The sequence below is a fragment of the Rhipicephalus sanguineus genome, chromosome 1 (assembly GCF_013339695.2).
Source record: "Rhipicephalus sanguineus isolate Rsan-2018 chromosome 1, BIME_Rsan_1.4, whole genome shotgun sequence".
Lineage (NCBI taxonomy): Eukaryota > Metazoa > Arthropoda > Arachnida > Ixodida > Ixodidae > Rhipicephalus > Rhipicephalus sanguineus.
Window position 1 is genome coordinate 201,083,355 of NC_051176.1, and position 22,400 is coordinate 201,105,754.

At 46.9% G+C, this 22,400-nt stretch overlaps 1 protein-coding gene across 2 annotated transcripts in view; it reads right to left on the bottom strand.

Annotated features, from left to right (window-relative positions):
• Positions 1–2,089: 2,089 nt before the first annotated feature.
• Positions 2,090–22,400, bottom strand: part of LOC119405385 (putative aminopeptidase W07G4.4) — a 41,861-nt gene continuing 21,550 nt past the window's right edge. The window contains exons 2-16 of one of the 2 annotated variants that reach the window (XM_037672232.2): positions 21,950–22,110; positions 12,735–12,876; positions 11,427–11,495; positions 11,281–11,363; positions 9,746–9,857; positions 9,453–9,583; positions 8,962–9,137; positions 7,402–7,487; positions 6,337–6,441; positions 4,681–4,756; positions 4,110–4,228; positions 3,946–4,029; positions 3,570–3,677; positions 3,222–3,353; positions 2,090–2,482 (exon numbers count right to left, since the gene is read on the bottom strand). In XM_037672232.2, coding sequence (XP_037528160.1) covers positions 2,354–2,482; positions 3,222–3,353; positions 3,570–3,677; positions 3,946–4,029; positions 4,110–4,228; positions 4,681–4,756; positions 6,337–6,441; positions 7,402–7,487; positions 8,962–9,137; positions 9,453–9,583; positions 9,746–9,857; positions 11,281–11,363; positions 11,427–11,495; positions 12,735–12,876; positions 21,950–21,966 — 1,569 coding nt within the window. In that variant the 5' untranslated portion in view covers positions 21,967–22,110 and the 3' untranslated portion in view covers positions 2,090–2,353. Of the gene's footprint in view, positions 2,483–3,221; positions 3,354–3,569; positions 3,678–3,945; positions 4,030–4,109; positions 4,229–4,680; positions 4,757–6,336; positions 6,442–7,401; positions 7,488–8,961; positions 9,138–9,452; positions 9,584–9,745; positions 9,858–11,280; positions 11,364–11,426; positions 11,496–12,730; positions 12,877–21,949; positions 22,111–22,400 lie in introns of those variants that run through there. The other variant, XM_049418724.1, reaches the window with a different exon arrangement.

Genomic DNA, 22,400 nt, shown 5'->3' on the forward strand with positions numbered 1-22,400 from the left:
GTCGGCACCGTTGGTTGTGAGCGAAAAATCATCTTGTCCGTGACCGAAAAATCGAAAAAGCTGCAAATAAAATAAAATAATAAAAATGCTGGGGCCCGAGTGAGAATCGAACCCAGGCCGTCCGCGTGGCAAGCAGGTGTTCTACCACACAGCCACGCCTCCGCTTGGAGCTGCATTGAAAGTAACTTTCATGCTTTCCAAAAATACGCGTCCTGCATACAGGTGTCACAGTACGAGATGTAATATCGCAGTAATATTGCGTGGTACAAGCGTACATTGCCATCGGGCGTCACACCATGTCAATATCCTAACGACTTGGTGGTTTAAAGAAAGCCACCCATTACAAAAGGCACACACATTACTGCGCGTATTCCCTTAAGGCCACGTAGTGGGTGCATCGCAGCTTCGAAAAAGTTTCTGGTTTAAAGCATTCTACCCATTACAAAGGCACACACCTTAGTGCGCGCAACCTGTTAAACACTCGTAGTGTTCGAAGTGCGCACTAGGGGCAGGATATCGCTATCGCATTCAACTCTTAAAGGCGAAGCTTAAGCGGCCCCCAATTTTTTTTACGAGGCAGTTTCGAACACGGGTGTGGCTCTGAGGTGGAGCACCCGCTCGCCTCGTAGACGTCCTGGGTTCGATTCCCACTCGTGCCGAAGGTTTTTTTATTTGCATCTTATCTCTAATTTTCGCTCACAGACGACGCTGATTTTTCGCATCGGAATTCTGCGATACGAGCTCTTTAACGCTGTCGCGTTAAAAATTACGGCAGATCCCACGCCTTGTGGGATCTGAGTCAGCGAGTAGCTGCTTATGCCGCAATTGGAGCCAAATCTTACGAGGTGGGTCGAACACTTTTTGTAATTTGAGCAGTTTTGCGCATATTGTGGCTTCAACATTGACTACAGATACAGTATATAGACCTCGTCGAGTGCGAAATAGACAAGGATGTCGCCGTGCTGAAATTATATATGCATCGGCGAGATGTCCCGCGAGGCTGGCTCCTTACGCGTTCGCGCGCATCGCAATTTTAACACGAAAGTGTTTTATGCCGGGGTCCACCACGGCTCCACTGACGTATTTCCGTCACGGATATGACGTTTAAAATATACAGACTAACAGTGGGCAAAGAAAAAAAGCCAGAAGAAAAAGTTCGGACACCGGTAATCCAACTCACGAGCGCTCGCTCCGCAGCGCGAAACGATTCGGCCACGGACGGCACGTTCTTCGCAATGCTAACGACGAGCTATTTATATACACCATTTGCGGGTGGCTGTACTCAGAGATCTGTGTTGCAGTGTGTTTTCGTTATCACTAGCGAGATGGCGCGAATGGCTCGAAGAGCGTAGAAGAGCGCGCTTGAAAGGTCGTCGCCGTTGCGACGAGCGCCCGTGTCTACAGGGCGTGGTCGCTTGTGCGTGCGCTTATCTCGTGATCGCGGTGGTTTGTACGTCTCGCGTTGAGAGCACGAAGGTCACTTGGCTCACTGCAGCGGCCGCTTTTGCGAAAGGAGCGCGGTGCTCACGCAGAAATAAGTTACAAATGTGACAGTTCGCTCTCATCCTGTGTGTGTTCGTTCCGTGCGCCCTTCTTGAGCAGCGCGTTGCAAGTTTCGAGCTGCTTGCCGTTCTTCGCGTGACATTACAATTTGTTGCTGTAGCATTCATTCCTTCGTCCTTGGGGCGAAAGAATGCGCAACAAACGCTCAACTACGTCTGTGAAGAGACGTTTCACTTTCGTGTTATACCGATTCCTATGACAGAGGGATCGGCCATGTTTTTGCGTCCCATCTTTTCTTTCAAGTGCGCTAACTATACTTCCCGTCTTAAACTACAGTAACCTAAAAAAAACGAGCTATTTTTGCTCTGCACTCAGTCTGACATAATCATCCAAACAGGTAAACTACATTTTCGATTGAGCACCATAATGGCACCACGTTTTCTAAACTCTCTCTCATCACCATCAAGCGACCTAAAGAGAGAGGAAACAATTTAAGATTACGAAGTAAGAATTGTATTGCTGGTAACAGCGGAATCTTTCATATGTTATCAGCGAATCAAGTATGTGCAACTCGTTCCAAGTAAAGTGCTGTTCCAATATTTATTTTATTTCATCAGTACAGGCACAAATAAAGCTTAAAAGCAGCTCCAACCGATAAAATAACCTCGAGTAAATTCATTCGATGGGTATATCTGCACGCTTGTAAATCATTTTTATAAAAATCACTGGCCACTGAGAGAATCATAAAACAGACATAATCTCATTTCCTGCTCCGGCTGGCATGTGTGTATACTAATCTGGCCTGTAATACATCCCCACGGTTGCCTATGACGAGGGAGGTCCCGCAGATTCAGTCCAAAAGATAAGCCTGAGTGAGAGCCGCGATGGGAGCGCCCGTCGGCACGCCTGGGAACGGTCCCGAGCTGGCGGCGATGTCGATGTGAGAGTAGCAGAGCGGTCGCTCGGAATCCAGGCCGTGCTGCGAACAAATGCAATTCCAGTTTATCAGAACAAGAACGCGTGCATCAAAGCAGAGGCCCTATCGCTCGAGCGTTGAAGCGGCGAGCAGAAATTCCGCGGCTAAAATCAATACCGGTCAATGCCTGCATATAGACATTGCAATAACCGTCGAAAGTGGGCTCGATCACAAGGAAGCTTCTGCGCACACGGCACTGCGCAGCTGCGGGAGGAAGTATAACCAGGTGTAACGAGGCCAATGTTTTATATGGTTCCGAAGAGCAAGCAGTGACCCGAGCGGACATTTTAGTAGCGTAAAAAAAGAGGAAGGAGAAGACGAAGAAGGAAGGCACAACACACGAAGAAGACAGCACGGACGCCAATCGCCCGTCCCGTCTTCTTCGTGTATTGTTCGCCTTTTAGCGCGACTAAAATGTCATACAGACTAAACCAACAAGCATGCATTTCTTAACTTCCTGTTACAGCGTGGTATAAGTTACCTTATATACCGCAGGAACACGGAGATTGCACAGCCCCAGTGGCGAAGTGGCCTCCGCACTTTCAACAAAGACTGTGCGAACTATATACAGAAAGTCTAATTTATTTGATCGTTGCAAAAAAAATAATAATAATGACAATAGTAACAAAGTTGGAGAAAATCATTCATTGTCGCCAACTTACTAGAAGAAAGTAGTTTTCTGATATAGCGAACCGACTCAGCCTATGCGAACTTATAAGAAGCTAGCGAAAGGGAGACAAACCTTGTCCAGACCCGATGCCTTGATGAGGAAAGCGGCCGGCATTTGGTGACCCCTCGGAGTGCGCGACGACGGCTCGTTGTTACACTGAATCAGATCTTCGTACTCTGACGGACCACGCACGAAGTTGAAGTCCTGCGCAGAAGCAAATTATGTTAGCCACGAATGTACGACAGGAGCATGCACGAAGTAGAGGCCGACCTGTCTTTTTATGTGGTATAGCCACGAGACGCACAACACCTTGAATCATGCGCCACTAATAATCATTGCGACCCATTATCAAGACGTTATGTTAATATGCCACGCCCCAAAACGGCCCGGAGAGATTTAGAAAGCCTAAATGAAACTAACCTCTCGACGAACCGTGGACACCTCGAACATGTCTCCGATCTCGTCACCCGCAGCTTGCACGGTGGTGCTCACGGCGTTCGAACGGGCTGGGCCGTTATCCATGATGATCTGGAACAGAAGCCAACAGGTTAAATGTGATTTGGTTACGCAGTTTTAAGTGCCGGATTAATATTGACAACCTGAGATTCCTTAACGTGCACCTAAATCAAAGTACACGGATGTTTTTGCATTTCGTCCCCATAAAAAAATGTTGCCGCCGTGGCCGGGAATCGAACCCACGTCTTCGAGCTTAGCAGCGCTAAACCTTAACCACGAAGCTACCGCGGCGCTGGAGTTGTGCGCTGCAGAGTTCGCCACCTCCGCGCGAGACGCTTACCGAATAGCCGTCTCCAACGGCGATGCATGCGTGTCCCGTCAGGGTAGCGATGGTGAATATGCGTGGATTCACTTCATTCAGTGCCTGTAACGACAACGAGCACTGTCACTTTAGCACAAAGAGAAAAAAAGAAAAACAACGCGTCGACATCAGACGAGCATCACCTTTTCCTTGAACTCGCAAAGAGCGTCCGCCATGGCCATACGTCCTTCGGCGTCGGTGTTTCCAATCCTGACGCGCACCCCCGCGCGTGATGTGATGATCTCGTCAGACACGTAACACTCTGCACGAGAAAGTTTGACCAGGGGTTCATCGCTGAGCAGCGGCACGTGCATGCGAGCTGCTCTTCCAGTAAAGCATGCATGTGTTCGCATTGGGGTTGTCTGCTCACACAAACGAAGTGCGGCCGCGAAGGCGTCCCATGCATGACCAAACGAAAATTAATATTTCGCCTCGTAAGCGGTATTCTTAAAGCTACAAGCTCTTTAAACTCTCTACATAAAAGAAGAGGGGTGGGGGGGAGGAAACGGTCGTGTGTATCGTGTGTAAGCTTCTTCTATCATGCCAGCGGTACATTACATGCGATTAAGAAACTCTTTGTGCATCAAGCAGCGCATTACATTCATTAAAGAGTAGAAATATAGTGGGACGCCTCTAACGTTCATCAAATGTGCCACGAACCATTAGCGCTCAAAACAGAAGTGGATTGAGCAATAGGGCATGTAGACAGCTTACCTGAGCCGATGCTGTTTCGGACCATTGCCATAGCACCGTACACTTTCACGCCCTTGGGACGAAGCTCGCTCAGCACCTACGACAGTAGACATTTACGACGAAAAATTACTGACATCAATATTTACCGATTCATATGCACTCTATTGCAATACTTCACGAGTATACCATGAAATTGTTCCGATGTTCAGTGAGATTGGTTGATTATCATTATCGTTTATTTATTTATTCTGTTTAACGTCACGAAGCAACACTGGCGCTGCAATATATCTCGTAGTGGGAGATCCAGATTAATCATGAATGAATGGAGTGAGTGAGTGTGTTATATATTTCTGTGTACACGCATCATACGACAAGATGATTACTTTTGTTCAAGTCAGGCTTGAAATGAAGGACCGTGTTCCGAGCGTAATATAAGATGCAACCACCGTTGTACATGAATGGGGATAATCTATGCACTGAACGCTGCTTCAGTAAAGAAAGTAGTCCTGGACTTGCGAGAGAACAAGTTTTCGTAATCGGTAGTCAATAGTCACTCATAAGTCACTGAACAAATACGTTTATCTGTAGGTCGCACGGGGATCTGGACGATAAGGGGGACAAATCTGCAAAATAAACACGTCCTGAAGCGCAGTAGACGTCCTTCTTGATTATTTAGATGAGCTCAGCGAAATCGCTGAAAATGAAAGTACATCCCCAATGCATCCAACTACAAATCCATGCGGCCCAAAAATAGGATGCTATAACGAAGAAACTTGAAAGCTATTAATGGCTGCACACGAGCTGTGGAAGGGAAAACGAAAGCGACAGGCGCAACGTTGGAAGGCAGGAACACGAAGGCATGGATGAGAGACCAAACGAGTGTGGATTCTCCAAATTATGTGATGCGTATGACAGATGAAGCAAGCCACCGACGCGTGCGAAAACATAACGTGCCTCATGAAACAGAGAGCGTGTTGCCCATTTAGATAACATAACGAGCGCCAACGTTAACGAAATTAGAGTCGGTGGTGGCAGATGAATAGAAAAAAAAGTTATGGGATTAGGTAATTCGCTGGCACATGGTGGGGAATCGGCTGAAGACATTTAAACGTTAAATGGAGGAGAGTCGTAATAAAATGATGAATACGTTTCTAAGCAAAAAAAAAAAAATGCTGCTCTCATTCCCATTCTCAGCGCGTCGACTCCAAAGCGTACAAAAAATATCACGTGACCTCTCAAGCGAGGTTCGAGGCCCGCGTTCACTTCGTCTGCAGCGTTCGCGCGACTCGGCCTATACTGACGGTTATGGAATAACGCGGAAAGGGCGTGCAATGGAAGACGTTCAGACAGGGCCTAGTGTATTGTGTGGTAGGCCGAGGTGGTATGCAAAGAGAGGAGGCTCGACAAGCACGAAGTTAGACACGACCAGCCAAAGAGCTCGACAGATTCTGAGCTGACGTTGCAGTCTTTAACACATCGACACTAAGAGACCCTCGGACTTTTTTTTTTTCCCCCGAAGCAATGACGTTAGTATGTCATCGTACAGTACGCAATTTCCCCATTCGCTCTTCCACTTGACGCACCGACAATGTAAGCGAGCGACCGCGTTGGAGCGCGAAGGCGCTGATGGCAGGGGCGCCGCTCCGGTTCAGCTCTGATCGCCCCTGGGAGGCTTACCTTGAAGAAGCCGGCCACGGCTGCGGCGCCGCACTTGTCGCGATGCATGCCGGCCATGTGGCCACCGGCTTTGACATCGGCGCCACCGGTGTCGTACGTCACGCCCTGCATGCGAAGCAACGCGGGCAGAGGTTAGCTGTTTTGTCCACAGCCCCAATAGATGTCGCTAAAAAGTGCATCTCTCTAAACATTGAGAACAGGCACGAAGCTAACGATGAGATATAGTTATGATGAGATATAGATATAGTTTTGATTACGCACATTGTAAACCGTAAGGTAAGCCGGTACAATACAGCCAGCTAAATGTGTAAGCCAACAGGTTCACCGTAACTTGTTAGGAACCATCAAGTCGCTGATGACTCGTGCTGACACCATGCGTGCATGAACGCCACTGAGATCTATTTCGTGCAAGTTCCTTAAGCTTAACCTAGACTTTTCCTATGGCCTCCAGGATACCATCTAACCGCACGCGCGACTGCATCAGTTCTATTGAACCGGCAACCCTCATGGAATAACCAAAGTATAAAGAAGCTTTCGTTTGATGATGTTTACCTTGGCCTAACATTTCGGAGTAATCTCGCCACTGACTGAGATATTCGTTCGTATTTTTCAGTCCTGGGGATCCTCGATCTTACAATAAAAAATATCGAGAGCGGAAAGGGTGTGCTAAATTATCGAGCTGGAATGTGATTGGAAATGATTACAAGCAACTGAAATATTGAAGTGATGTTCTTGCTACTGTAGTATCAAACACACCTAACCAGAACAAAGCATTTTTTTAATAGGTTTCATCCCATGCGAATGAGATGCGGACATCTAGCGATGGTCTTTAAATTGCTGTGCACTCGCGCCTTCACGGAATTTGCAATGCTGATATTGTACTGACGCCTATACACGCTATGCCCGAGCTGAACAGAATCAGCGAATATTGGAGACCCTTTAAATGGCTCTGTATAGAACAGCAGTATTGAAACTGGTGAAAGCCGAAGTTCGGCACGGTATTTTGCTTGTGTTGAGCATAAGTTGCGCAATTAAGCAGTAAACTATAAGGCCCCTGATTCTCACCTTTCCCACGATGAACAGGGTTTTCTTGATCGGCCCCTCGGGAGTGTAAGTAAGGTGTATCATCCTGCAATGATGCCTTGAAACGGCTGAAACAAGTGCAAAAAGAAATCCATTCGCAATTCATCTCGTAATTATGGGGTTTTACGTACCAAAACAACGATACTATTACAGGGCACGCCCTAGTGGGGAAGTCCGGGTTAATTTTTACCACCTGGGGTTCTTTAAGATGCACCTAAGTGTACGCTGGTGTTTTTTTTTTTTTCTTCATTTCGTCTCGATCAGAACACAGCCGCCGAGGAAGGGAATCGAACCTCCTCCTCGCGCTTAGCAGCGCGATACCTGCTAAGCTAACATAAGAGGTCCATAATTTATATTGAACGAACCTGTACTATCGTGCGCATATTAACGGAGGACCGCGCAGAAGACAAATACCGTGAGCATATATATAGGGTGTTTTTTTTTAGACAATACAGATTTTTTATAAAAATGTTATGACAGTCAGGCTCCTTTCGTTTTCGCACATCAACTCTATACTTTCCCCTAGCTAAAATGACGTTGACGCGGCTAATTAACAAAAACTCGTTAATTACCTTTTTAATTATTGACTTGAGGGCAGGTGTTTATATCACAAAGTTGTAGTGCGTGCCAATTTATGGCATGCCTATTTTTTAGAAATCACAAAAGTTGCACGTAGCTCAAGATATTCATAATTGAATTTCAAGGGCAAAATCGAAACTGATCGCGTCCGGCGCGCACAAAGCACGGCGGAACACCGGAATAACACGTGACAGGGAAGTGATGAAATTTCAACGAAGGTGCGCCAAAGCAGAATCTGGTCAGAAAAATCGGCAAGCATTCTGAAATACACTGGTAGACAGCTTAACGTTTGCGTGCGATGGGTGGTGCCTATTTGTTTCTTGAACTATAAAGAGGCGCGAAAAACGACTTAGCCTGTCTGCAAGAAGAGACGCCGCAGTTGCCTCCCCCGAGTTTTATGCTTCCCAGACAAAGAAAATTTTTATATTGCGGTTTTCTTGTGCACAGTTCGAAATAAACAGATAAGCACCAAACACTACGCGCAAAAGTTGGGCGATGCGCGGGCACAAGTGAGATGAATTGCAGCTTTTCACGAAAGCATACGGCCGCGGCGCGCCGTCATTCAAATTTCGTCACGCCCACGTGACGTGTAGTTGTGGTCTGACGTAGCAGAACGGTCGCGCTTCGTGCGCGCCTTGCGTGATCAGTTACGATTTCACCCTTGAAATGCGATTACGGATATCAAGAACTACGTGCAACTTCTGAGGTTTCTAAAAAATAGATATGCCATAAATTGGCACGCACTACAACTTTGTAATGTAAACACCTGCCCTCAAGTCAATAATTAAAAAGTTAATTAACGAGCTTTGTTAATTAGTCACCACATGGTCATTTTAACTGCGGCAAAGTATTTCCGCCTCGACGTGGAGTTCGTGTGCGAAAACAACAGGAACATTGCTGTCATAGGATTTTTATAAAAAATCTGTATTGTCTAAAAAAAAAAAACACCCTGTACAGTTGTACCTTTTGTTGCTCTGTTGACGGCGGCAAGCAGCGGGTACTCTTTCAGAATGCGGCCGTCGTCAGCAAGCACCTCCACGTTGACCGGCGAATTCTTGAACACTTGCTGCACGTACTCGGCCACACGGGGCGCCGCCATGCGCTCGGGGTCGCTGCCGCCGATGTCCCGGCACACGATCCTGCAGAACGGCGTATGCTTAAGTCACAACGCCGGCACACCCAAAAGACCAGGTATTTCTGCACTGATGCGAGTATGCTGCTGACCTGAGAAGGTGCGGCTTTCCTTTAATCATCAATTAGCACCTTAAGCGTGCGCATGGGGGGGGGGGGGGGGGCATGGGGCTCTCCCCCCTTGTCATCTAAGAGGGGGGGCGCAAGGTCTACCCCATACTTTAATAGGGAGGGTGGGCGCTGTGATGAACCTTCGTCCCTCTCCCCCCGAAGGGGGACTCTGCGCACGCCTATGCTCAGCACATATCTCGAGAAGCGCTTACCTGGCTCGCTCGATGGCCAAAGCAAGCGCGAAGGCCTTGTCGCCGTTCGGCACCGTCGCTGGGAAGTTGGCGAAGCCTAGCCGAGTAACTTTTTGTTTTCGGCTTGGAACATCCTCCCGGATCTCCAAGGGCTGCGAGTGAAACGCAACATTGTTAAAGCAAAAAGACAGAACGCGCGATGAAAGCTTGGGAATCCATTTGTCAATAAGGAAACATAGGGTGAGTAGTGCTAACGGTAGTCATTAATATACAGCTCTGTTGGGCGCTGTATACATTCGCGACAGTGCCCTCACCACGTAGAGTCCGTGCAGGGTGCCGAGGACCGTGACCACGTCATAGCTGTTGAAGTTTCCGGACTTGGCTGGAAGAACCACGAGAGGCTTGGTGCTGCCCGCAGCCGTGGCCCTGAGAAAGTGCATGTACGTCAGTGACAGTAGTTGAACTACACAGGGTGTTTCAAGAAATGTGCCCAAAATCCTCAAAAATAGGGAGAAATGGATTATTTGATCGCTGCTTTCATAATTACCTTTTCTATAGCGGCAAACGTCTTGAAGGATTCCTAAACTACCCATCGCAGAGGGAAATTTAGTTGTGGTGTTGCAGTTGTGCACGAGTCTACAACGAGCACGCAGCCGTGAGAATTTTTCGAAACGGTGCCGTCATAGCGGAGTTACACGCGTTTGATGATGCAAAAGAAGCCCTCGCTCGTTTCGCTCTTTCCTTCGCTAAGCTCCTTTCGTCGGCTCGTCTCTCCTCCTGGCCGAGTGCTCCTACTCGCCATGCGAGGAGGAAGAGCAGCAAGCGCGTACCTGCGAGCGGACAAACAGGTGTTGTACATGAGGAGCAGACGACACGGTGACGTCACGGCGAACCGTTGAGGGGATGAGGAATGCCGAAAGGCACGGAATGTAGAAGGGACTGTTTCTAGGAATTTGTGCGGCGGCCGCGGCTCGTAGCGCGGCCGCGTTTGGCATTGTTGATCGTGACGGCATTCTAAACTCCATGCGCGCATTTACGTGAAAGGTTAAACAATTATCGCAGGTGGTTCAGGGGCTTTAAGATGACCCGACCCATCGATTACGACGGTCATGAAGGAAATTAAATGAACTAGTGGAGGCAAACGGTCAGACCAAATGCGAGAATTGGAGTCGCTCTTCCGAGATATCAAGAATGAGCTAACGTCGTTATATCAACCGTCGATCGACTTCGCTTCGTAGGTGTGCGGGCTGCGCTTGCGAGTGTGGCACGCATGTCGCACGTACGTTAACGAACGCAGAATAACAGCACTGCAATCGTTGTCGTGAACGGTGACGTCATTCGAGTCGTATACTAGTTGCGCTTATCGGCGCTTCGGTTTCAGTTTCGTCTGTGAATTTGGTCGAATTTTATTACTCTGCAATAATTACCAGACGCCGATTTTTCGAAATCAGAAAGCGACAATGGGCTCTTCGCAGGAAGAACTTCTAATTTTCCCTTTTGACCCAACCGCCTGTCTCTACTAAATAAAAGATAACCAATTTAATTTATTCATTTACCACCGCAAATGACGTCCGAGGCATCTTAAGACTACGGCGGCTACACAGAAAGTAATTATGAAGGCAGCGAGCAAATATTCCACTTCCCTTATTTTTGAAGATTTTCGAACACATTTCTGGACACCACCGATGTGGTTTCCGCTTCCCTATGCTGCGGAGATTACTCGAAACACCACCGATCACTTGCCGGAAATATTGACTCCGCTAGCATCGTAGTGGTGTACTTCGATTGCTAAAACTCTTTTTCCTCCAGCAGTATATGCAAGAAGAGTGTCGAAAATTTACACACAGACCTTTTCACACCTTTGCAGGCAGCGTCAGCGAAGGCACGCACATCGTCGAAGTCTCGGTTCAGCGGTCCGGTCGGCGAATAGACCTAAGCACGAGAAAACGGCGATTGTGAACTGCTGCCCCCTGAACTTTCGACGAGAAAACTTACGAGGCGTCTGATGCTAAACTTCTCCGGCAGATTCAGAACAAACACCTCGTCTTCAGCATTTTTGTCTACCTGCAAGGCGAAGGCGAAACCAAACGCAAGACATGATTTTACAAAAACGGAACAATTAACACGGTACACATTTTCGTACAGCAGTAAAATGCAAACATCAAACGTACAGGAAAAAGCGAGAGAAAGCAAAAAGCTTTCCTCAATCTCTCAGACTAGCAGTTGGAATGCTTACAGAGTTTTTAATCACCGAACGTCATTTACAACTCAGCCCGCGCCGATAAAATAAAAAAAGAAAGCGTTTCGTGAAGTAAGGTAGAATCAATGTATCGGCCTCAGGCTCCTTCGATTAACATGTGACAGCGAATTATTGCCCTGGACGACCAAATGGACATTCCGCTCTTTTCCAGCCATTCCTAATGATCGCAAAAGTTTGCAATTAAGGCACAGACCTTTACATTTTTTATTTACGCGCGAGGCTCGCGAATCGCTCCGCTACTGCGACAAGGACGGATACAGGCAGAACGGAAGGCATATAAATGTTCAAACATCGCGAAACGATTCCGCTGAAGTTAGCGTTAACGACCGGCTGGCTGCGCCGTATCTGAAACGAAATTCGTGCCCGCGCTTAATTAAAACACTCAGTCAAAATAAATGGAGTGACAAATCGTGCGATTATAAAAATAATCATTTCAAGCGTGTGCTCGCTTCAGACGTGGGCTGCAAGAGTCTTGGATACGGCACGATTGACTTCTCCAGCTCTCTGTTACAGCGCAAGCAGTCATTGCAATTATTTATCCTCTACGGACGGGCCCATAGAAGAGGGCGCACACAAACACCCTGATGCGAAATTTTTACTGCCCTAATGCTCCCCGCCCACTCTTTTCCAATACGTATCCTCTTACACTACCTTTTTCAAGTTTTTGGTGAAAACAATTAGGTAAACCCTGGTTAAAACCTCGCTCGGCGCTCTGGATTACCAGACGGAACCGTCGCTCAGCTGAGAACGTTTGTGAGACGGTACACACTGTATACAATCGAGTCGATGACGAGAACACTCTGGTCGATCATCGAACTCATCGTCTTCATTCCGCAGTCTTCGAGACTGCAGAAAGAAGTGTACATAGTCGATCCCTCAGGGAAGGAATCGATGCTGCAGAGCGCAATCTGTTTCAAGCAACCAAGACGACCCTGACTCGAGGCCGTTCACCGTTACAGAGTCGCTGCAGCTCGAGGTGTCGCGTGTCTGACGAGTTACGCAAACGCGCACGTGTACGAGTGAGTGAAACAAGCTTTACTCGCCTGCTTGTAGGCGACGAGGGGCTCGCGGTACTTGTCGAGGATGCCACCCTGCAGGTTCGTGGCGTCCAAGCCCGTGCCGACGATCACCACGCAGTCGAACTCGGCGCTTTCCGAGCTCTCCACGCTGACGGGAAACAGGAGGCTGCATGGAGTGGCCGAAGTCATTGCACGACGTGTATACGACCGGCTGCTGCAGCCAAGTGACGCCGATCCGAGCCACGCGGCGGAAGCAGGTGAAGGAAGTGAAACTAGGGCTGCGGGTTAAGCGGCGGAAGCAATGACGCCCAGCACCCATTCACTCTACGCCGTTCGTCAGTATAGTTGCGTGCGCGAATAATATGACGACTGGGTGCATATAATTAGAGAAGCGACCGGCGCCTCATAAGCGCGACCGATTTGCTTATATCAAATACTCCACCGTATGTTATTTCCCGTAATTAACGCATTCTAAGCGATGACACATCTTTACACTCGCAGCTTCAGTCTATTCAAGCTGTGCTGCGCTGCACTTCATGTGTGGCGTGCATGGGTTATGTAGGATGTAACGGCGAAACGGCGTTTCATGGAGGCGGTGCTCGGCAGAGCAGGGTGTCGGAACGAAATGTCTTTCGTGTCGGTTTTAGTTTCGTTCCACCACAAAAAGTTCCCTTCCGTTTCTATTCCGGAACGAAAAAAAAAACAATGTTCCGTAACGGTTTTTTTATGCAAAAATTTGAAGTTAAAGTAACCATAAAAAACATTGGATGTGTGATGTAGTTACTTGCGCTCCTCTTAAGAAAGTGAGACAGGGGTAAAACACGTTCTTCCCACGTTCTTCAGAGCGGGAGTAACTGTACCACGAAATCCTACCAACTAGCACAAACCAGTACCCTTCAAAGTCATAGTATTTATATATCTCAAAAGTCAACTACGATTTTTTTTTTTTAGTGGGCTCAATGCTTTGCGTCAAGGGAGTGCGCTCGATCTCAGAAGCAGCACGTCATTGAGTGTATACTCTGATGTGCGAGACCGCTGTTCTGATAGAAAGATCGCCAGGCCTGCGCGGAACAGGCAGCACAGCCACAGCGAAAGCTGGAAGAGCGGCTTTTCTACAGCCCGTTGTAGACTCTCTTGGGGCAACTAATACAAATACACATGCAAGGTACCCATTACGCCATAAATCATCGTAATTTTTCTGAAGTAGCGAAGCACCCGCTATGCCATTTCTCGATATTCTTCGGAGAATCGTGGTACCCGCTACACATCTGTAAGGCATTATGTGAACTTTGTGCGGTGGCTGATGAGGATGAAGAACTATGGCTGGGCCCTTTGTAATGGGTTGGAAGCATTCAACAACCGACTCGTTGCACAATTCACATTGTGTGACGCCAGGTTGTCATTTCACTCTTCTGCCACGCTATATTACATATGTTAACACCATTCCTTGCCCGACATGGTGCCTGTAAGAGTATTTTTGTATTATTGCGAAGGACTACAAGCACCAGCGTGGCAATGTGGTGGAATACGCGACTGCCACGCAGAGGGCGCGGGTTAAAATCACATCCGATCCTAGAAGTTTGTTTCTCATTTCATTTTTTTTCTTATTTCACGCGATAGCGGTTACAGATAGCGGCGGCGGTGCGCCAAAATCGGCTGTTGTGATCTCATAACAGCTTTCGCTGTAACAAACTTTAGCGCCGACAATGTCCTCTCCACGCTGGCCTGCGTGAGAGGCGCGCAAAAGTCCACTTGCGTTAATATAAACATCTCTGGTTGCCACTCTTTTTCATTTTTCGCACAATTTCAACATATCTTTGCATTGGAATTCCTGCCTGAGGTACGCGCTAATACTGTACACTGTGATATGCATAATTACTCAGGTTGCATGACCTCAGTTGTTCCGGATTCCCAAGTTTTCTCATGAACCGAAAAACGATTTAAAAATTTTCGGTTTCGCCCCGGAACGAAATAATAAAGTTTCGGTTACGTTTTCGTTCCGGTCAAAAATATCTTTTTTTTTTCGTTTTCGTTCCGTTCCATTCTGCCGCAGAGGCAGCGGTTGCTTTTGCAGGTGTTCTGCCGAACAGCGAGGCAGCGAGAAAGCAACAGCTGTGGCCCAGATCACGCCGAATCTTTCGACTGCCGCTTTAATACAGTTACTATCACACTACGGAAAACTGCAAACTCCGTGCCGCTCCGCCAACAATGGCTTCATAAAGCGCTGCCTGACAAAGGAGGCGCTCCAGCTGAAGACATGCCGGCGTACGCGGCGTCAATGTGCTGCGCAAACGCGTAGAAATTAGGAACCTGCTACAAGTTTTCTGCAGCAAAGCCTGGCGCTATTAAACTTTTTTTTTACATAAAAATATTCAGCTTTAAAAAATGAATTTGCAGTTTCACGTGCCAATACCACGATATGATATGAGGATCGCCTTAGCACATGGTCCACACATGAACAATTTTGATCGCCTGCGCCTCTTGAACGTGCCATGCATGAATAAAAGAATCTACCGGGTTGTTCTTCTTCATTTTGCCCCTATCACAATGTGGCCGCAGAGGGAATCAAATCCGCACCCTCGTGCAATACGCTCTCGGTTATTTTTTTAAATTGCTCGCACGGTTATTTGCCTTGCACAGCCTGTATACGTACAGCAAACTACGAGTTAGTTGCGCCTATGGGTAGTCGGATACCGGCGCAAATCGCTGCAGAACACTGTCCAAAGCAAGCATCATTCGCTGCATAGAGCGAGGACAAAAACGACCCATCTGCAGCGCTACAGACTCAATCAGATCACCGTCTAGCGGCGCTACACAGGGCGACGCTCACGATATATGACGCGTTATATGACACGCGCTATAACGTGTCGATACGTTATTTGATAACCTCTCCTCTCGCATGTTCTTATTAGACAGATTGTTTGTCGGCTCAGGGCGTGGTTGGGTTGCATGAGCAATCTCATTATAAGCCCACATCGTTTGCTGAGCACCATGCCCTTCCTTTCATATGCCGTTACATGGTGGCACAGAGCGGAGTACCCTCGTCACTAACACGCTTGCCCCGTGCACCTCATCGTGTATCAAGCTTCATCGTCGTCAAATAAGCGTCCACGGAGCCAAAAGTCTACTGTAAGAATACAAGAACTATACTTTCGCGCATGTGGAAAGCTTTGTTCCAAGGTAAATGTAAATGGTAGCGAAGCTTCCATAGAAGCCCATACGTTCAGAAAATGGCTGCTCATCAGCTGCTCATGGGGCTTAGCGCCATCTGTGTGAGGAAAGAACACTTCCGGCGGAACAAAAAAATAAAGCGGATGTGACGCAATATCCGGTAAAAAAGTGGCGTCATTTTGTTGGCACTAGCGCGAAATTTGACCTCAAAATATTTTTCTTAGGCCCCTGATCGCTAAGGACTCGCGCTACGGCGAGCCGGCAAGCCCTTCGCGAATGCGCTTGCAGCCAACGCTAGCTAAACTAATATAGACCGTGACTAAACAGCGGTGTTTAAGTGTACCGTCGTGCGATTCGCCTTGGTTTTACCAGGAAACTTTATTCTCTGAGCTTTTATTCTGCGTTCGTGCCATCTTCCACAGCGTGAATAAAATAGGCATCAGCGTACCTCTGATGTTTGCAGCGTTGTTTATTTGCTTCGCACACGCGCAGGGGACTTAAAGAGCGCATTTCATGTGTGCTTCAGTTCTACCGAGAAGAAATGACGCCTGGTCACGCCAAAATAATGATATTTCAGTTTTATTCAATGATCACAATAACGCAATTTAACACACCCTACACAATGAGCAACAAATGTCATAAGTACAAAACGTGCGTACACTACGTGTACTATGTCTTCCCTTTTGTTCCGATAAATTAACCTTACGTGTAACGTACCAAGACATGCGAATTGTAGGGATTGTAGCGCGACAGATAACTTAGCGATCTGCTCACCGATAACAGGAAATACAGTAGGCACCGCGCGTACACGAAGGAAACCGGGCCGCAGGAATACTGATCCATGAAAATCCAGCAAGCACACTACTCCGAACCGTTGCCCCGGTGTCTTATCTAGAAGAGAGGGCTCGCCAGGCGTACGCGTGTTGCTATTGCATCCTTGGAACACCACATCGTTTCCGCGAGTACCGAGGAAAGCGTTCGGCGTGAAATGTTAGCCGTCTCGTGCCGTTGTCCGTTGAACACCGTAGCCAACAAGTTCACCAACGATGAAACGCACCTCGCAACTTCGCGCATACCAAAATCAAATTCTAACCACATTAATTCACAGAACGCATGCAAGTGCGAAACACCAGAACATCTGAGGGGGCGTGTCACCGCAGACGAACTTACGATCGCGCCTTTCCATGCACCCCAAGGGCTGCACTGAATGACAACGACGTGCACCTCTCTTCAGGGGGCGCTAAGAAAAAGGTTTTTCGTAAGAATTACACACCGTCGTACATTCTTGGCACATTGCGCCTACATAATATTGTTCGGGAAATAAATGTAATTTGTAAAACATAAAGATTGCTTTACGTTTGAATAAAACTTGGTTTTTCGCTATTAGTGTTTGTTCCCTCCAAACATAGTCGCGCTTCAATCGCACCACCCATAACTCCCCTTGCTGGTGTCGTTGGCAATAGGTTCTGAACCGTTTTTCGCCCGAAGCTTCGCGACCTATTTGAATAGACCTTGTTTGTTCTGTATGCACTCAACACAAAAAGAACAAGATTTAAAATGAGCTTTTTCGATACCAGCTGATACCCGAAATCTGCCGGCGCTGGTCGCGGCACTCTCACGAGCAAAAGAGTCTAGCGGATGCGGCCTGTGCATATATCGTAGACCCGGACGCCCCAAGCATGGGGCGTCCGGCGCGATAGCCAGCCGTCACGAGGTGATCAGAGACGATACCACAGGCCTATCACCTTCAGACAAACACCGCGTAACGACAGAACAAAATGTGCACACGAGCCTTATCACCCTGGGGTGAATCCACGCTTCCATTGTGAAAAGTTAACCTGAAGTACTCACTCGCAGTGTCGCTATATGATGTGGCCTCCGAATGCCTTCGCTAACGCGACGCTAAGTAAGAAGCGCTACGAGTTCATCAGAAGCATACGCACATCCGTTAGCTGACACACGTGTATACGCGTGCTCGTATATATATAATGCAAAATTTATAAAAAATATTAAAAATTATATTATGCGAGACATCGCTCGAGCCGAAAGCGCGCCTGCAGGGACTACATAGTTGTGTCACTTTCAACGCACAGAAAGAGCTTTCGGATCCTATTAATGCTCACGGAAAAAAAAAAAGAACACTCCTCAAAGCAAGCGATCACACATATCACGTGTCTCGATCGGTGCAGTGTAAACAATACATCTAATTTTTACGACGCAAGGACACGCTTAACTTAGTATAATTTGAATTGCTGCCAGAATGCTGCGCGAAATAGAAGACAGTGAGAGAGAGACGTAGGTAAATACTGCCTCGAACTAATTGGATCAATATTTTTGCAATGAGAGACTGTTTATACTAAGCTTTTCATACACAATATCGAGCACTTTAACGAATCTGCGTACCAAAAACAATGTATTTAAATTGTGATTTTGCCACAGGTACGCAGTATTTGCATTTGAAAATGGGTCATTCCATGCCAAATCACCCAGCGTTTTTCCGACCATCACAAATATGGCTGAAAAAATTTCCACGCTTTTCTTGAAGTTCAAAACTCGTTCTGCTCGTTTATTTTTGTTGCCAAAAATTTTCCCGCCTGTTTGTGAGAGAGTGTAGTTTTGCGCCGACTGAGCTAAAGGGCATCAAATAACAATTTTTTTCAAAGGGCGTTTGTAGGATGCGCTCAATAAAATGGTATTTCCGGCAAGCTAATGAAGTGATGTAACTGTAAAAATAATTACTTATTTATGTATATCGATTCTTCGAGGGCTTTTCGCACGAGCAAAATTGAATAAAGTTGCAAAGTTTGATATTTTTTTCCAGAAACAAGGCAAATTCAAAGGGTAGAAATTAATTATATACTTGGAGGCTGTTCGACATACTACAAAAGAAAAATAATTTAGTTGCTGAAGGTATAGCAAATCGTCTGAAAAAAAATTGCGAATTTCACTTTTTTTGAGAAAAGTTCTGTATTCATCGTCAAAAAACTTGCCTTGGTGGTCGGACTCAAAATATGCACGATTCTTCATTTGAAAGCTCTATGTATTAGCTGAACATAGACAAAGTTACAGAAGGGTATTGTTTTTTAACTTGAGAAATATTTTTTGAAATTTTGTATCTCCACCAGCTTTTCGCCGACGTAACTCAAGCGGCATGAAGCACTCGCAAAGGCAATCTTCACCCCATGCCCACTGACCTGGGATGCAGACGTCAAGCATGGTGCTGTCTATAAAGCAACCCATTTCCTTTTCCATTACTTTATAGACAGCACCATGTTTGACGTCTGCATCCCAGGTCAGTGGGCATGGACTGAAGATTGCCTTTGCGAGTGCTTCATGCCGCTTGAGTTACGTCGGCGAAAAGCTGGTGGAGATACAAAATTAAAAAAAATATATTTCTCAAATTATAAAAATAATGCCATTCTGTAACTTTGTCTATGTTCAGCTAATACATAGAGCTTTCAAATGAAGTATCGTGGATATTTTTAGTCCGACCACCAAGGCAAGTTTTTTTACGATGAATACAGAGCTTTTCTCAAAAAAAAGTGAAATTCGCAATTTTTTTTTTCAGACGATTTGCTACACCTTCAGCAACTAAATTATTTTTCTTTTGTAGTATGTCGAACAGCCTCCAAGTATATAATTAATTTCTACCCTTTGAATTTGCCTTGTTTCTGGAAAAAAATATCAAACTTTGCAACTTTATTCAATTTTGCTCGTGCGAAAAGCCCTCGAAGAATCGATATACATAAATAAGTAATTATTTTTACAGTTACATCACTTCATTAGCTTGCCGGAAATACCATTTTATTGAGCGCATCCTACAAACGCCCTTTGAAAAAAATTGTTATTTGATGCCCTTTAGCTCAGTCGGCGCAAAACTACACTCTCTCACAAACAGGCGGGAAAATTTTTGGCAACAAAAATAAACGAGCAGAACGAGTTTTGAACTTCAAGAAAAGCGTGGAAATTTTTTCAGCCATATTTGTGATGGTCGGAAAAACGCTGGGTGATTTGGCATGGAATGACCCCAATATACTTTTTTTTTTAGCAGAAAAGAACAGCAAGATGTAGAAATTATTCCGTCACTGAAGTAATCTATCAGCATGAAGTAATTTATCAGATCGGACATGCTACCCCTATACGATGGTGTATAGCTCAAAAAATGACTCAATAACACTGAGGTGAGACAGGTAAATTATGGCTAACAGTGGGAAAAGAGGAAAAATAAATAAATGAAAATTCAAAGGAAACCGATCATAAGTAAGGTAGGCTGTCATTATTATTATTATTAGTTCCTCATAACGTAGTATACGCCCACTATGCGTCACACCTCAGCTAGCCTGATGCACTGCCTGCCGATGCCTGCAAAGTAGAAATTGCCCAGCTCGAATGCCGTGCGGTTGCTCAGTACATTTAGAGTGTCGGGCCATCAACTGCTCACTGCCGAAACGAACACGTGAGTTCGGTCCCGAGTGGCGTGCAGTGATGAACATAGTTCTAAGCTGTGTGAAGCTCGGCATGAACAAGTGGCCTGACGAAAAAGAGATGACGCACAGCCAAAGCAATAAGTAGTTTCACGCTATCAATAGCTGTCGCAGTAATTAAACTGATGTGGTATAGGTGAAGAGCTTTATATCCGAATATGGCGCGTTTTGGTAATGTATAACAAAAGTGCACGATGCTCTACCATTTAGCTGCTAGGTTTTTTCCGGTTGCATGTTAACATACATAACCGTACGTGTGCAGAGATTGCTACGAAGCACGTAAATTTTGTCATCAAATACAGTGAATCCGTTTTGGGCAGAGTCTCATTTATATCAATATTGCACCAGCGTTGTATTTTTCTCTCTCGTTTTCCGAAATTATTCCAAGTGATTGCCTCTCATATGACAACAAAACAAAAAACAACATCGTTAGCATTTTCAGATGACTCGAAGGTACCGCAAGTGTTCGCACGTAACATATCCCTGCCGCAAGACGTTTTCTTCCGAACAACAAAGTCCGATGATTTACTGTGGGTGGAGTAACACGTTCCTAACTTGCGTGTCACCACATTAGCTGCTACAACCGAGCTGGCCAAAGAGGGCAGCAGTGGTGGTCATGCGGCGGCGCAGGTGGTGTTCGTCGCCGCCGCACGGCCGACAGCTGCCCTTTTTGACGCTCGGAGGGGAGTGCGCGAGAGGAAAAAAACATGAAAAAGTACAAAGGACGAACGAACCGGTTTCGCTCTCGGCATTCCGCAAAGCACTCTTGTCAACAATGCGCTCCGGCTCCCATTACGCGTGGCCATCGCATGTTAGATTTTTAGCGCGAAGGGACAAGGCAAGGAAACGACGAGACGATTGCTTGTCTCGTCGCTTTATTGTCTTAATTCGTCCCTTCGTGGTAAAAGAAGAACCTAAATTATGTTACCGTACCAAGTGGCTCAACTCCACCGCATATTCGTCTCTGCGAGGTTGCTGGCCTCCTGCTGCGTCTCGCGACAGCAAACGAGGGGAAGCGACCGCCCGCGACGGCAAAGCGATCGTCACCGGGATCTGACTGGCATAGCCGCGGCACTACTCGTTATACCTCGGTAATGCAATCAGCGCACACTAGCTGCGTTGTGCGAATTCGGTGTGTGACCGTTCACAACAGCGAGATAGTCGTATGATCGCCGCCAGGTACGCCCAAGTTTATCGGCTTCAGAATAGTTATATCGTGCGACAAACAATCTTTTTGTGATGAAGGTCGTGGAAGCATGTTGACGTGTTTTCTTTGGAGCGTGACGTGGAATTAAGTTGCAACCCTACGACCCAGCTGTACAAATGCCTCTATATATTAGGAATTCCAGAGTCTTGATAGGCTGAAACGTCGAATCAATTTTGTAACGTTATTTTTCTTGCACCTGCACTTCTTTTTTATTAAGCACCGTATCCAGATAAACTTAACGTGTGCACGTGTATATATAACTTTTTTTTTTCGCGCAGAGTGAATATACCATGCAGTAGGCGACCGCTAGTGGGTATGCCCTTATGATACAACTGTAGGACAAGGGAAGAGCGATACTCAAGTGAGCAGCGACGTACTGGGCAGTGTCGGCCATGGCTTCCGCTGGCGCTCAGACCACGGTGGGGAGCCGCTGTAGCACCTGGTTAGAGTCTACCTGGTCTCAAGTCCGGATGCGGCGTGTTCGCTGACAAATCGTGGTTGCCAGATGATGTCCCAGGGTCCGCGGAGATCCGGCGTCCTGCGCAAACGAGTCGCCCTTGCACTCTCCCCGTCCGAGCAGCTATCGTCGACGTCGCCACGGCAGGCTGAGGAAACACTGCCTGCGCGCACAGCGGGGCACTCACTGCGCGCAGGGAATCCGTCGGCTCTCTTCACGGGACGCACCGCGGGGAAATGGCCGTTACAGGTTAGAACTGGGTTCTGGGGAAACCGATGCACGGGTTACTGTATATACTCAGGCGGGATTGAAGATAAAATGGTGCGCTCAGAACTGTCGATCCTGTCAGCGCGTTCGCTCGGGGCACGTGC